The sequence below is a fragment of the Henckelia pumila genome, chromosome 2 (assembly GCF_033568475.1).
Source record: "Henckelia pumila isolate YLH828 chromosome 2, ASM3356847v2, whole genome shotgun sequence".
NCBI classification, from domain to species: Eukaryota; Viridiplantae; Streptophyta; class Magnoliopsida; order Lamiales; family Gesneriaceae; genus Henckelia; species Henckelia pumila.
Genome location: NC_133121.1, coordinates 76,393,293 through 76,407,369, shown reverse-complemented (window position 1 = coordinate 76,407,369; position 14,077 = coordinate 76,393,293). Strand labels below are relative to the sequence as shown.

Here is a 14,077-nt window from a genome sequence, read left to right as displayed (position 1 = left end):
GTGAGGCTAGCTTTGTTGATCTGAAGAGGAGACTGACCAGTGCTCCGATTCTTTCTATTCCGAAGGGTACTGGAGGTTTCACAGTCTATTGTGATGCTTCTAACCAAGGCTTGGGCTGTGTTATTATGCAGCATAAGCATGTGATAGCGTATGCATCGAGACAGCTGAAACCGCACGAGACTCGTTATCCGGTTCATGATCTGGAACTAGCTGCGATTGTTTTTGCTTTGAAGATCTGGCGTCACTATCTTTATGGTGAGTCTTTCGAGATCTTTTCTGACCATAAGAGCCTTAAATATTTGTTTTCCCAGGCAGAGCTGAATATGAGACAGAGAAGATGGTTAGATCTGTTGAAGGATTTTGACTGTGAGATCAAGTATTATCCGGGGAAGTCGAATGCAGTTGCAGATGCCTTGAGCCGAAAGCTTTGTTCTTTATCTCTTTCTACTATCGGTGTTCCCAGTTGATCGATGATTGTTGCACTTCTGGTTTAGAGTTTGAAACAGATAGGGAGACTATCAGAGTGTTTGCTATTCAAGCCGAACCGGAGTTGTTTATTGCAATCATAGAAGCACAGAAGTCTGAGCCGAGCATTCAGGTTTCAGTAGAGAAAGTCAGATCTGGGCATCAGTCAGAATTCCAGGTTAGAGATGACGTCTTGTTTGTGAATAACCGTATTGTTGTGCCTGATACTTCGGAGTTGAGACAGCGTATTCTCCGAGAGGCTCATTGCAGTCGGTTCAGTGTTCATCCTGGAGGTCATAAGATGTACAACGATCTGAAGAGTCAGTTCTGGTGGAAGAGAATGAAGGGCGATGTTGCGAGGTTTGTATCTCGGTGTTTGAACTGTCAGCAAGTAAAAGTAGAGCGGAAGCGACCAGGTGGTCTATTGCACAGCTTATCTGTTCCTGAATGGAAATGGGATCACATTTCTATGGATTTCGTCACGAAGCTACCACGATCCGTTTGAGGATGCGATGCCATTTGGGTAGTGATCGACCGATTGACGAAGTCTGCGTGTTTTATTCCGTACAGGATGACGTATCGTCATGATCAGATGGCTGAGTTGTATGTTAGCAATGTTGTGAGATTGCATGGTGTGCCGAAGTCGATTGTTTCAGACAGAGATCCTAGATTCACTTCTCACTTTTGGCACAGTCTTCAGGGGGCACTTGGTACTCGATTGCATCTGAGTACAGCTTATCATCCTCAGACCGATGGACAGTCAGAGCGGACTATCCAGACGTTAGAAGATATGCTGCGAGCGGTAGTGCTAGACTTTGGCACTAGTTGGCAGGATTCTTTGCCTCTTGTCGAGTTTTCTTACAACAACAGCTTCCAAGCGAGTATCGGTATGGCACCTTTTGAGGCATTGTACGGTAAGAAATGCCGATCTCTGTTGTTTTGGGATGATTTGTCCGAGTCATCAGATTTGGGACCGGATATGCTTAGAGATATGGCAGAGCAGGTTAAGATCATTCAGACCAGAATGAAGTCAGCTCAAGATAGACAGGCGAAGTATGCAAATGTCAGACGTCGACCTCTGAGTTTTGAGCAGGGAGACCGTGTTTTCCTTAAGATTTCTCCGTTCAGAGGCACCGTCAGATTCGGTAAGAGAGGGAAGTTATCTCCGAGATTCATCGGGCCGTACGAGATTCTCGAAAAGATAGGCGATCTTGCCTACAGACTTGCACTTCCTCCGTCTTTATCTGGTATTCACGACGTTTTTCACGTCTCTATGCTGCGAAAGTATCATTCAGATCCTACTCACATCCTTCAGCCTGACGAAGCCGAGTTAGACGAGACTCTGAGCTATTTTGAACGACCGATTCAGATCCTTGATCGGAAAGAGAAGCAACTCAGAACCAAGTTTATTTCATTAGTGAAAGTACAGTGGAGCCGTCACGGAGTCGAGGAAGCGACTTGGGAGACAGAGTCTGACATGAGACAGCGTTTTCCAGAGCTATTCGGATGACGTGAGTTCTTCTTACTGTCTTTAGTTCTTTATTCTATCTTATGAGTTGTGGTTCTCGTTGATTTCGAGGACGAAATTTCTTATTAGTGGGGGAGAATTGTAACGCCCTGTTTTTATCTTAAATGAGTTTATTTGAGTTAATCAGAGATTACAGAGTTCTCGAGCCGGTTTGATTTTGATCAGGGTCCTTTTTGCAAATTTTGGATTTTTCAGGGACTAAAACGCAAATATTGGTTTTATTAGATATTTATAAGGGAAATGACTTGTATTATTCATTCATCACCTTCCCTTAGCCGCCTCCCCTCCATTGAAACGCCCCAAGCTTTCTCCAAGCTCCTAGATTTCAGTCCGAGCTCGATCCGGCCGTTGGAATTTATTTCTGAAGGCAGATTATCGATCACTGCAGTGAGAGCTCTGTTATATCGTAAGTTCTTCTTCGATCCGATACATTCTAGTTTTTGGATGTTGTTAGAATCGTTCTAGATTCGAGTATGTTGTTCTCTTCAGAGTTCTGATCGTTTATTATCTGTCGGTTTTGAATTAGAGCGACGTTCGGAATTGTTATGATTTTTGGAAGCTATTTTCGAAAATCATGGTTTTGAGATTTGTTGGGTTTGTCTTGTTGTTGTTGTATTAGCATTGAGTTGAGTTGATATCGGTATTGAACTGCTGTCTGCGTTGCCAGTTTGTTCAGTTTATAGCCGTTATGCCGTCGGTTTGAGTTTTAGGGATTTTGAACCGTTTTTGAGTTGTTGGAACTTGGCTTATAAGTTGATCTTGGTTATTGATCATTCATTTGTCTCCGTACAGATTCGTTTGGAGGTATCAAGCCCAGAGTTAGCAGCTGTTTGATCGTTTCCGAGATTTGAACAAAGAACGGTATAGAGTTTACCTTGAACCATTACCTTATTGTTGTATAGATTGGTTAGACTTTGATACAATCTCTTTGTAGCGTATCCAGACTTGGGAGCTACTGCATTGAAAGGTAAAAGCAGTCATCGTAGCGGGATAGCATACTCGGGACTGTGGTTCTCGAGTTTTCCCTTTTGAAATCACGTACTTGCATTTACACTTGTTCTAGCATGAGGAACTTGTGTCTTGTTTGATTGTATTGGATTTTGTTAAATGACTTATGTGTTATATTTATGTTATGCATTCATCTTGAGTCAATCTTGTTTTCAGCGGGCAGAACCGCCCTTTTTGTTTAGACGTTTGGGAACTATGATTGAGTGGCCTAGGTTGTAGTATTTCGCCTAGTGCTAGCATACTCATTATGGTTGCTCAAAGTCTAGAGGAGCGGGATACGTGGCACCACCTCGATTGGGAGGGTCGGTGAGTTGTTACGTGATCTTATCCTCGGGATCCCAAAAGCACAGCAGCAATCCCTCGTTTATCAGATTGATATCCCGGTTTAAAAGACATGCATTCATTATGTTGTTATTAATTTAATTGTTGTATTGAAAGCATGTTGATTGTTGTATAAATTGCTATGTTGCTTTTACTGGGAATGTCGTTCTCACCGGTTATCCGGCTGTTGCTTTGTTTTGTATGTGTACTTGGCAACAGGTGGGGCAGGATCAAGTCAGAAGAGGCATGGTTAGCTCCAAGAGAAAGTTGTAGCAGTGAGACTCGGTTTAGAAGTCGTGTCAGCATGTCTACCTAGTGTTGTTAGAACATGTTTAGATATCGAACTTCGTTTTTATGGTGTATTGACATGCAAGCTTTGCCGTGTTGTTATCGTGGCATGTTCTATTTTGGAGTAGTTGTTAAACTCTAGAACTTCATGTATTAATCGGAGGAACTGCATTTATAATGTATGTGTTGATTTGGATTGCATTGGAATAGTTTTAGATGGATTGCAAGCATGTTTTCTGCTGTTCTGTTTCTGCTGTAGGGGAGGGCGCCCGAGCTGAAATTTTTAGCAGCCCGAGCGCACCCCACCCCGAGACCAGTAGCGCCTCTGTCCAGGGCGCGCTCGAGCGGCGGTTTTTGGCCGCCCGAGCGTGGCCCTCTTTAAAAAAAAAAAAAAAAATTTTCCCTTGCTTTGCTTTTAGTTCTTAGATCTTGGATGCTTAATTATTGTTTACTCCTTAATTAGATGTTTAGAACCGAGGTCTCACAGGATGCATGAACGGACCCATGCACGGAGGTGGTATGGGGTCCGGACATGTCGCGAAAAAAAAAAATTTGAGGCAAAGAGCACCCAGAGGTGGGCACAGACACACGTCCAGGGTCCGTGCATGTCGCAAAATCAGAAAAAATAGAATTTTCGGAAATTAAAATTCTTATTTTGCGGGATTTATTTCGTAGGCTTTTCAAGCCATATAAATAGAAGATAAAAGAGCAGATTGAGGGGGTTCGAATCGCACGCATAGATCGAGGCGACTAGGCCGGAGATTGTAGATTTGAATAACACTCCATTCTAGTTTCTTCTTCTTCTTTATTTTATTTTTGAATTATTGTTTTCAATTATTGAGTAGTTTTTCTTCAACCAAAACGGCGAGATTGGGCCGAACAATTTTATGTCGAACATGTTGATTTTGATTTGGGATTTTTTTTTATTTATGTTTAATTATTGATTGTTGGATTTATATTTTGTCTTGTGAATGATCTGATCAATTGTTTACTTGCATGTTAATTGATTCTGAGTCGATAGATTAGAAATTGATTTCGATCGCTCCAATAATTGACATATAGTTAAATCGACTAGAAATAGTATTCGGTTTTAGTATGCGGTTTTAGGTGAAAAATGCATTATCACAAATATTGAATGCATTTATGTTTGATTAGAATTATGTAAATTAATCCGTCATAACTTGAATAGGTTTAACATGTTATAGAAATAGACTGTTAAACAAGATAGGATAATTCGCCGTGATTAAGATAAAATATGGATCCTAAATTTGCCACTTGTTTGCATAATTTGTTTGGTACCTGCGTGTATCTTGGTTGTTCTGTTTAATTAAATTTATCTTTCAACTTTTTTATTTCTTAATTGTTTAGTAATTGAATTTTTATTTAATTCATCGCAACTTTTTTATTATTTTTGTCTAGATTAAGTAAAATAATCAAATCTTTGAATTGACAACATTTTCTATGGGATCGATACTTGGACTCATTGTCCACTTACTATTACTTGACCTAGTGTACTTGCTAGTAAATACCGAATTAAGCGGTCAAAACCTTTCAACTTTTTTTTTCGAAATTAAAAAAATTTAATCGATTTAATAGGGTTGCTATTTTTTGTATGTGTATTTATATATACTAGTAATTACCCACGTGAATTTTCGCGTGCATAAATATTTTATGTTATATCTAAAAACAATAAACATTTTTTTATATTTTTAAATTGAAAAAATAAAATTGAAAGATGGTGGTTATAAGTAGTAAGGAGTATTTTGTCTATCCATTAATTTGATCATGATAATTATTCTAAAACGTTTTTGCATTATTATATAGTATAGATACATTACACATTAGATTCATTTTTCAAATACTCCCAACAATAATATTATTTTCGCACATTAAATGTATAGTCACCATCAAATTAGTTTGCGTTTACGTTTAATGTGCATATACAAAAATTTCATATTATACACGTGAGATATAATCCGTGCATGGGATGATACTAGTTCAATGTAACACAAAAGATTATTTAAGTTGGCAAAAATGAAAGGCCGTATAACACAAAAGATAAGATTTATAGCTTGGTTTCAAAAACAAAAAGATTTATAGCTAGTGGCATGGGCAAAATGAAAGGGTCATATCATTAATTCACTCTAGGTTAACACAAGATATAGAACATAATATTTTAGTGGACAAAAATTAAACACAACATCCTTGTGGCGTAATAATAAAAACATGGAGTCAAATTGACCTCTCTGACACACAGAAAATTATACCGTAAAAAATAAAATACACGTAAGAATTATATTGGTAATGGTACGTATGTATAAGACCATAAATATGAAGTCGATCTTTCTATGATTGTTTTAACACAAAAAAAAAAAACCGTAAAAATATATATATTACTTAGCTTAAGTTGACAAGAGATTTGGAGATATATTCGTACATTAATTGCATCCGATAACAATGTTCAATCAAACAAATATAATAATGTTGCTAAAATATTCCGCAATCTTTCCCACTTGCCACCAACCATATTAAAACAACCTAAGAGCCCATAAGCTCCACACACACATCGATCTGTATATATAGTAATAAGTAAATGTGATAAGATATGTATGGATATGATGATGAGACTCCACCACCACCCATTCCTCAAACATATATATATAAGATCAGGATAACTTTCCTTAGCTAATGGTGATGTTAAAAACTCAATATTTTACACAAAAATAATTGACCAAATTATCAATTAATTTAGAATGAACTCCGTACTCGTTGCTACTCTTCACCAGACTACCTACTAATTAGCTCCATTATTTTTGAATTTTAGATAGATAGATAGATATCCAGCACAAAATTGAAACACCACAATTAAAAAAGGAAAGAAATTAAAATAGAAAATGCAAAGAGAGCTAGCTAGCTAGGTAGGAAATTTTAAGTAATAAATAAACTAAAAGAAGGAGTTTGATATTAATTATAAATTTGTAATTAATACATATCCTCATACATTTCAGATGGATGTATCCTGCATCGAGATAGAATCAATAAAGGATAGCATGCACAAAATGAGTTTAGTGAACAAGATATATATAGAAAAACCCTTGGCTTAGCTTAAACACAAACTTGGAAAGGAATGAAAATGAAGATGCAATGAAGAAACGATGACCCTCCTGGAAAGGGGAAATGATGGAAATATATATGTTTAATTTAGTCTGAGCCTGGGGGCTTGTAGGCAATGAAACTAATGCACTGCACTTGACGGAAGGCGTCGAATCCCAGAACCCTCACGAAGGCGTCGGGTTTGGCGGCGGCGGCCTCCTTCACCTCCTTGAGCACCTGGACGGGGTCCGTGCATCCGAACATGGGAAGCTTCCACATTGTCCAGTATCGTCCATCATAGTATCCGGGGCTCCTGTTGTTCTCGCGCTCGATGTATGGCCTCTGAACATTAATTCAATATTCCATCGTTAATAAACAAAAAAAACAAAAAACAAAAAAAAAGTAATATTGATATATCAATTACTTACCTTCTTCTCGAACTCGAGGCAGGGAATGAGCTTGAGCTTCAGAAGGTATTCAACTTGCTTCAGGAGTTGCTCCTCGGTGAGGGTAGGAAGATAGGAGAGAGTCTCGAATTTCCTCAGTCCTTCAGTGGGCCACACCTGCAACATTAATTAATTAATACCAATAGTAAGTAAGTCCATCATTTTAGCTACAAATTATTATTAAATTTATACCAATACATACATACCTTAATGCATGAAACTGTTCTGCCCCCATTGTTGGCGACGGTGGTGATGTCTGAGGACTTGCGTGTGCCGGGGAAGGCGACGGTGGACTTGAGGCCGGTGAAGGGTGCGACCATGCTTGCCTGAGCCGGAGCATTGCGGCTCACGGTGGCGGTGGAGGAGAGCATCGAAGAGGCCATCTCCCTTAACTGTTAATTGATTTTTTTTTTTTGGATTCAATGAGTCTTCTGTTCAGCCTACCTCCCCCTTTATAATGTTTCTACTGGGTTTTCATCCAACGGACTCGATTCGCCTGATTTCGACTTGGGCCGTCGGATGGCCTTTTCCCCTTCTTGACCACATAATCGTTATCGTTTTGCACCCTCCTCGGTGTGCCACCTGGCAGTAACCTTATCTCTATAAAATGGGACAAGCCCTTACATGAGGTTCATACTGCAAAGTGAACCGTAGCCCTTCGTGGGAATTAACAGGATATCACTCTTTGATTTGCTGACAAAAATTAAAGAAACGTCTCGAAACATGATCCATGCATCTTCCCCATATTTAACATCTCCTCCTGTTTCAAAAAAAAAAAAAAAAAATATTTAACATCTCCTCAATCTTAATAATTAAATTTTAATGAAAATTAGTAATACATTTTCATGGATTGGATCGAATAACATATTCATTATATATAAAATTGATACATTATATTATATAGGAGTTTTGTGATAATTATAAGAACACAATCACGCTTCAAACTAATTTTGCTGTGATATTCATTTCTATTTTTTTGATAATATATCCCAAAATATCGCTTTACTCAAATTACAAAAAATTTTAACATGTATATATACGCACATCGCCTGCGAGAGACACTCATTATTTCTTAATTAATCATAAGCTTCGATTATGAAAGAATATACAGATGAGACTCAAGTGGCCTCATATTAGCTAGGCTAGTAGATTTAATTTGTTTGTATAGCTCACCTAGTGTGTATAAACTTATCGTCTTGTGTGTGTATAATTAAAATCTAATTACATTTAAGAAATTATGTAAGGTGGAATCTGAACGATATACTTTTTTAATCATAGTTATCAAATATCATGTAAAGTGCAAATCTGAACGATATACTTCTTTTAATCATAGGTATCCGGCCTTCCTAATATCCATTCTAACTATATATAATACAAGAACATCATATACTAGCTAGTCCAGTGGTATTCATTTAATCTGAACCAAATCGGACCGAAATTTATTATTTATTATTAATAAAAATAAATAAAAAACCATTTTTAAAATATAAAAATGATTTTTTAATTTTTTTTTAAATAAAATAAAAAATCTCGGTTCGGTTCGGTTGACTAAGCCAAAAATTCGAACCAAACCAAAAACAAAAAATCAAAAAAACTAAAAACTAAAGTTTTGATTTCGGATCGGTTCGGACGGTTAACCAAACCGTGAAAACCCCTACTAATTACACATACAACGTTTGTTGTGAGACGAGTTTACTCGATCCATATTTTCAGTGAAAATTAATAATTTTGATAAAAATTAATATTTTTTTGAGCCGGGTCGGATCGAAGATATATCCTCTCACAATCGACAAAACGGTCTCACGTGAGTTTTATGAACTATATATGAAGTCATGATATAATTTTGTATTTGCCTAAAACACACTTCATATTATCAAACTAACTACATGCTTTGCCCACCGGGGCATAGGCGAGTTGGTAAGGCCTGATGTGACGTGGAAAGAAATTCTTCCGCGTTGCGGGTTCGAATATCCTCGTGTGGAGCATAGTTCCTGCTGAAATATTGTGGGGTATGCTTTGGGGGTTGGCCATGTTGCTCCCTCCCTCAGGTCCCTGCCGCTCGTGCACATCCCTCGATTTAACCCCCGCATGAGTCAATGGGCCTCTGACTCATGTGTGATGAGGTCTCCTTCGGGATCAACCCTTTTGAACTAACTACATGGTTTTGGTATATTATAATAGGAAAAATTGCATATACCACTCTTGTGAAATCCCGAGTTTGCTGATAACCCCCTATGAAAATTTTTTAAGCTAATAACCCCTTGTGATTCTATATTTGTAGCATAAACACCATTTTCAGCTAAAACATGATGAAAATACCCCTACTTAAATAATTAAATTAATTTTGTTTATAATTATAAATTTAATTGAATAAAATAATCAAATTTTAGTTAAATAACTATGAAAATTATATATAATTATTTTATATTAATATTTGATATACATGAAATATTTTTTAATAGTAAATTGTATTATTACATTAAATTATGTAATAAGTTTAATTATTTTTTAAATACAATTTAATATTTAAATTAATTAAATTGGTTGTATAAATAAACTTAATTGAAAATATAAGTTAATGTATTTATGTTTTCATTTAAATCTTCAATAAAAGGTGATAAATTAAAGAGTTCATAAAAGTCAAAGGCATTTTCGTCATTTTTTAGCCAGAAGAATTGCGTATGCTATAGATTTAGAATCACAGGGGGCTACTTGTAGTAACCCGTACCCCGATTTAAGTAATTACATGACTAATCAAGGCTTAAATGGGTAATTCAGCAATCGGAAGTTCCGGTAGGGGATCGGAGCTTTCGGAGAGAACGGAACTTCCGATGCAGTATCGGAGCTTCCGATGACGTGCACCTATGACTAAGCTTCCGATTTTGACAAGTGTCGTGCATGCGGAGAACGGAGCTTCCGTTGTGCACAACGGAGCTTCCGAGCTGCACCAGAATTTGCCTATAAATAGGGGCATTCGGATGTTAAATTTGATAAGAAAACATTCAGAGTGTTCAGTCTATAGTAAGCGATACAATGAGTGTAGTGAACCTTACCTAGATCACCTACTAAACAGAACTTAGGCATGCAATTAAATTAATTAAACAGAAATCAGAAAATAAGCTGCGGAAACCAAAAACATTATACAATCCCAAGGAAAGAAATCTGGAAATACCCAAATAATTATACAACCAAATCGAACGTTGTATCAACCCAATACAAAAGAGTAAACCTAGACGAAGCTCCAGCTGGCCAACCACTGCCTAGCCCCTCTTGGATCCACCCGCCTTGTCCAATCGCAAACCTGCCCCATGGAATAGAGTGTCCAGAAACACAGAGTACGAGACGTGAGCATAAAACGCTCAGCACGAGAGTATGAGTATACATGAATGCAAGTAAACCGCCTATTGACTAGAGGTCAAGAATCAGAGAACAAAGACAGACCGGGCCCTGGTATGTAGCACGCTGTGCCGTCCCTGCAGGAGGTGGCTCCCATACCAAAAATACTAGTGGATACGCCGGACCCAATTCGATGGAAGTCCATCCACTAACAGGATAGGGTACAACCCTACTAATAGACATCTCAAAGGAGATAGCTCAATATGCAAATGTATGAAGCATAAAATCATGACATATAAATCATGCAGTCACATAATACATGCATACTCAGTCAGGATATCTCGAACAGTAATTTCGTACCTCAAATACTAGGCGCGCTCTACCAGCTCTAGGTCTACGCCTATAATCCGCACTACACTGCCAAATGATACTAATATCATTATATAGTGCTCTAAAAGCCTTAACTAAGCTATTGCATACTCCTAAATATTTTTAGAAAGCAAAAGCTTTACCTTCGTCCGTCGTTAGCCCTTTGCTGTTGATTGCCTCAAAACTAGGCCACAGCTCCGCTACGACGCCTGGATCGCTATGCCACTCCCGGTGTAAGGCCCTGAAATTAATTATTTTGGGATTGGTGGAATTTATTAATTATTAGAATTGAATTAGTGGAAATTAATTGAGCCGGAATTGAATCTATTTAATTTGGAGCTTTCAGGGGCCGATTTGCAAATTAGATGGTTGGACTTGGTCAAAGCAAGACTATTATTATTATTATTATCATCATCTCATCACCATCCCTCCCTCATTTCTTTCTCCCTCTTTCACGTCGACCGAGAGAGAAGCCATGGCCGTTGCTTCTTCAAGCTCTTCTTCCACCCGATTCGCTCGATCCGACTGTCAGATTTCAGATTCGAGTTGGGATTCACGATCACCGCAACGAGGGCGTCATTTTGACGTAAGTTTTGCTACGATCCACGAACTTTGATTTTTGTTGGGTTGTCAGAATTTGATAATTTTCGGGTGTGTTGTTCTTGAGCTAGCATAGATCGTGTATTCGAAGTCGGTTCGGAAAAAGATCGAAGTTTGGATTTTATATGATTTTTGGAGCCTAATTTCGAAAATGGGTCTTTGGATTTTGGTTGTTTTTGATGGATTGGAAGATGATATGAGTTGTTTAGAATGGTTTAATGATGTTGATGATTTTTGGTTTGACCGTTATAGCCGTTATGCTGTCAAAATAGAGTTTTGGATTATCGGTTGTTTGTTCGGTTTGATTTCCGGGTTTGTTTGAGTTGTTGAATTGATATCGAATTCGTATGTTCAACATTTTTAGATTTGTTTGACGAATCGGGTTTGGAACGAACTTGGGAGTTTGAACCTATTCGAGAATTGAAGACGGTATAGTATTGAACTTCTTGTATGACTTTTTTTGATTCGATTCGATTTTGATTGAGTTCGTTGTTATTTTCACATTTGAATCCTCAACGAACTTGAAAAGTTAAGAAGACGACAATTGAATGAATGGGACGATTAACTCGAATTTGAATTAGTTCGAGTGCCCAAAAGAAATCACATACTTGTATGCTATTTTAATTATTTGATTTTAACATGAATGAATTTAATTTTACTTGCATACATCTTGAGCCGAACATTCGATTCGTTTTGAACTTAGACGATTTAGGGAGCTATATTGAAGTGGCTTTGGATTTCGAGTTTTTCCAATTTCTAGAATACTTCTTATAGTTGCTCTGAAGTTTAGGGGTTTGAGTTGAGCGACATCCACCCCGAATGGGTGTGTCGGTGGGTTGATCGTGAAAACTTGACCCCGGGATCCCAACCGATTACCGATTGATATTCGATTATCCGATTAGATAATCCCGAGTTTTGAAGTCATGCATTGCATTTTAATGAATTTCGAGTTGAGTGCCGATGTGCCTTTTTTAATTGATTGACTCGTGATTCTATATATCATGATTTGATATATTATTTGGAATTGCTTGATTTGTCTCTTTTACTGGGAATTATATTCTCACCGGATTATCCGGCTGTCGTTTTGTTTGTATGTGTACTTGATGGCAGGTGGGGCAGGATCGAGTCAGAAGCTGCATGACTAGGTCGAGTTGGAAGTGATAGAAGTGAGACACCATGAGTCGTAGGGTTGTGCCTTTGGACTTGTAATATTTCGATTAGTCGAACGAACCCTATTGTCGAACTTGTTATTTTATTTTGGGCAGAACTTAGAATATTGCATGTTCTAATTTTCGATATGTAGGTGTTCTTAAGTTTAGAATCGATTGGAATTGTTTTGGAATGATTTTTCATAGTCCTGCACCATTCTGTCCATTTAGCCTACATGCGGGCGCGCCATATCTCCCGCGCGCGCGCGAGGAGCCTGAAGGGCTCTGTTTGTTTGGCTCGCGCGGGCGCGAGCGCCCCCGCGAGGCTTCTGGCCTCTTAGCCTGCGCGCGCATGGACGCGAGGCTCTCTTTAAAAAAAAAAATTGATTCGTTTTTCCGCGGCTCTTTGTGTTCGATTGTAGTTATTTTATTCAAGATTAGAAGATTAGAAACGGGGTCTCACATTAAGGGGTCTCACATTAAGTGGAATTGAACTAGAGTGAGCTGGGTAGATCGAGTCCACATAAATTGAGCTCTCGCATGTGATTGAGTTATTTAAATGATTTATTTAAGATACATGCGAGCATGCTTTATTGATTGAGAAATTATTTGAATTACATGGCTATGTGATTTAAATTTTAAAGCATGAATTACTTGAAATATGAACTGTATTTTTTTAAATTCGAATCCGAGTTCCACCATCTGCTTGAGCTAGCAGATCAGAGATGGTTTGCGATGTGAATTAGAATCCGATTGAGATCCGAAATTTAGTGATTTGTAGTTGATTGAACTTATCGAACAGAGATGTGGAACACCGAATTTTGAGATGGAGATTTGGTATCCTTTTCATACTAAATATCAGAATTGTCTCCTGAAGAATTTTAGCAGACGACAACCAGCAGTAACTCCTTCAACTGATCTAGACTGTATCACTACTGCACTGATAGCTGTCACTTTGACACCGATGGGAGTACTACCGAGGAGGTTTTAGTCGTTTGGATTACCGATTTTGAAGAGTACCGAGGATGCTATTGGATGTAGAAGTTGAATAGAGGAGATCGATCAGTTGGATGATTCTCTGAACTACACAGATGACCGGAGAATTTGGTTAGTGTGGTACCAACTTGGAGGATTGATAAAAGTTGGTAGAATTTGAGGAGGAGAACATTAAGGAATCAAGTTCGATCACTTTTGAGAATCTGCTTCCATCCGAATTTCTTCGACAGATTCCTTTTCACCGTTTGACCAGAGTTAGAGGGACTTAGAAATCCTCTTTAATCGAAGGGAAAGCAGTTTGAGGAATCAGTGAGCAGTGCCTGGAGATCAGAAGACGCTGTCAGGTCTGTCATTAGCCCGGACACTATGCCAGAGTTCGTCATCTTGATATTATCGAAAGATCTCGGAAGGAGATTTCCTTGTGTCTTTAAGTTCGACAGAGATTCTAGCCATTTCAGTTGCTCATTTCGGCTGCAATA

At 38.1% G+C, this 14,077-nt stretch overlaps 1 protein-coding gene across 2 annotated transcripts; it reads right to left on the bottom strand.

Annotated features, from left to right (window-relative positions):
• Positions 1 to 6,550: 6,550 nt before the first annotated feature.
• On the bottom strand, positions 6,551 to 7,581 carry LOC140882006 (ribulose bisphosphate carboxylase small subunit, chloroplastic-like). 2 transcript variants are annotated; one of them, XM_073287713.1, is made up of 3 exons: positions 7,356 to 7,581; positions 7,128 to 7,266; positions 6,551 to 7,043 (listed from the first exon to the last, which is right to left on the bottom strand). In XM_073287713.1, the coding sequence occupies exons 1-3, from the start codon at positions 7,530 to 7,532 to the stop codon at positions 6,925 to 6,927; spliced, it is 435 nt and encodes a 144-aa protein (XP_073143814.1). In that variant the 5' UTR covers positions 7,533 to 7,581; the 3' UTR covers positions 6,551 to 6,924. The 2 variants fall into 2 exon arrangements, with proteins under 2 accessions (XP_073143814.1, XP_073143813.1); XM_073287712.1 differs by having other exon boundaries at positions 6,551 to 7,045; positions 7,132 to 7,266; positions 7,356 to 7,578.
• Between the last annotated feature and the right edge of the window lie 6,496 nt (positions 7,582 to 14,077).

Excerpts from the sequence above, each read along its gene's own strand:
- LOC140882006 (XM_073287712.1), bottom strand. The coding sequence starts at position 7,532 with ATGGCCTCTTCGATGCTCTCCTCCACCGCCACCGTGAGCCGCAATGCT. Across the intron at positions 7,267-7,355 it reads GAACAGTTTCATGCATTAAG|GTGTGGCCCACTGAAGGACT; the intron begins GTATGTATGTAT and ends TTAATGTTGCAG. Across the intron at positions 7,046-7,131 it reads GCCTCGAGTTCGAGAAGAAG|AGGCCATACATCGAGCGCGA; the intron begins GTAAGTAATTGA and ends ATTAATGTTCAG.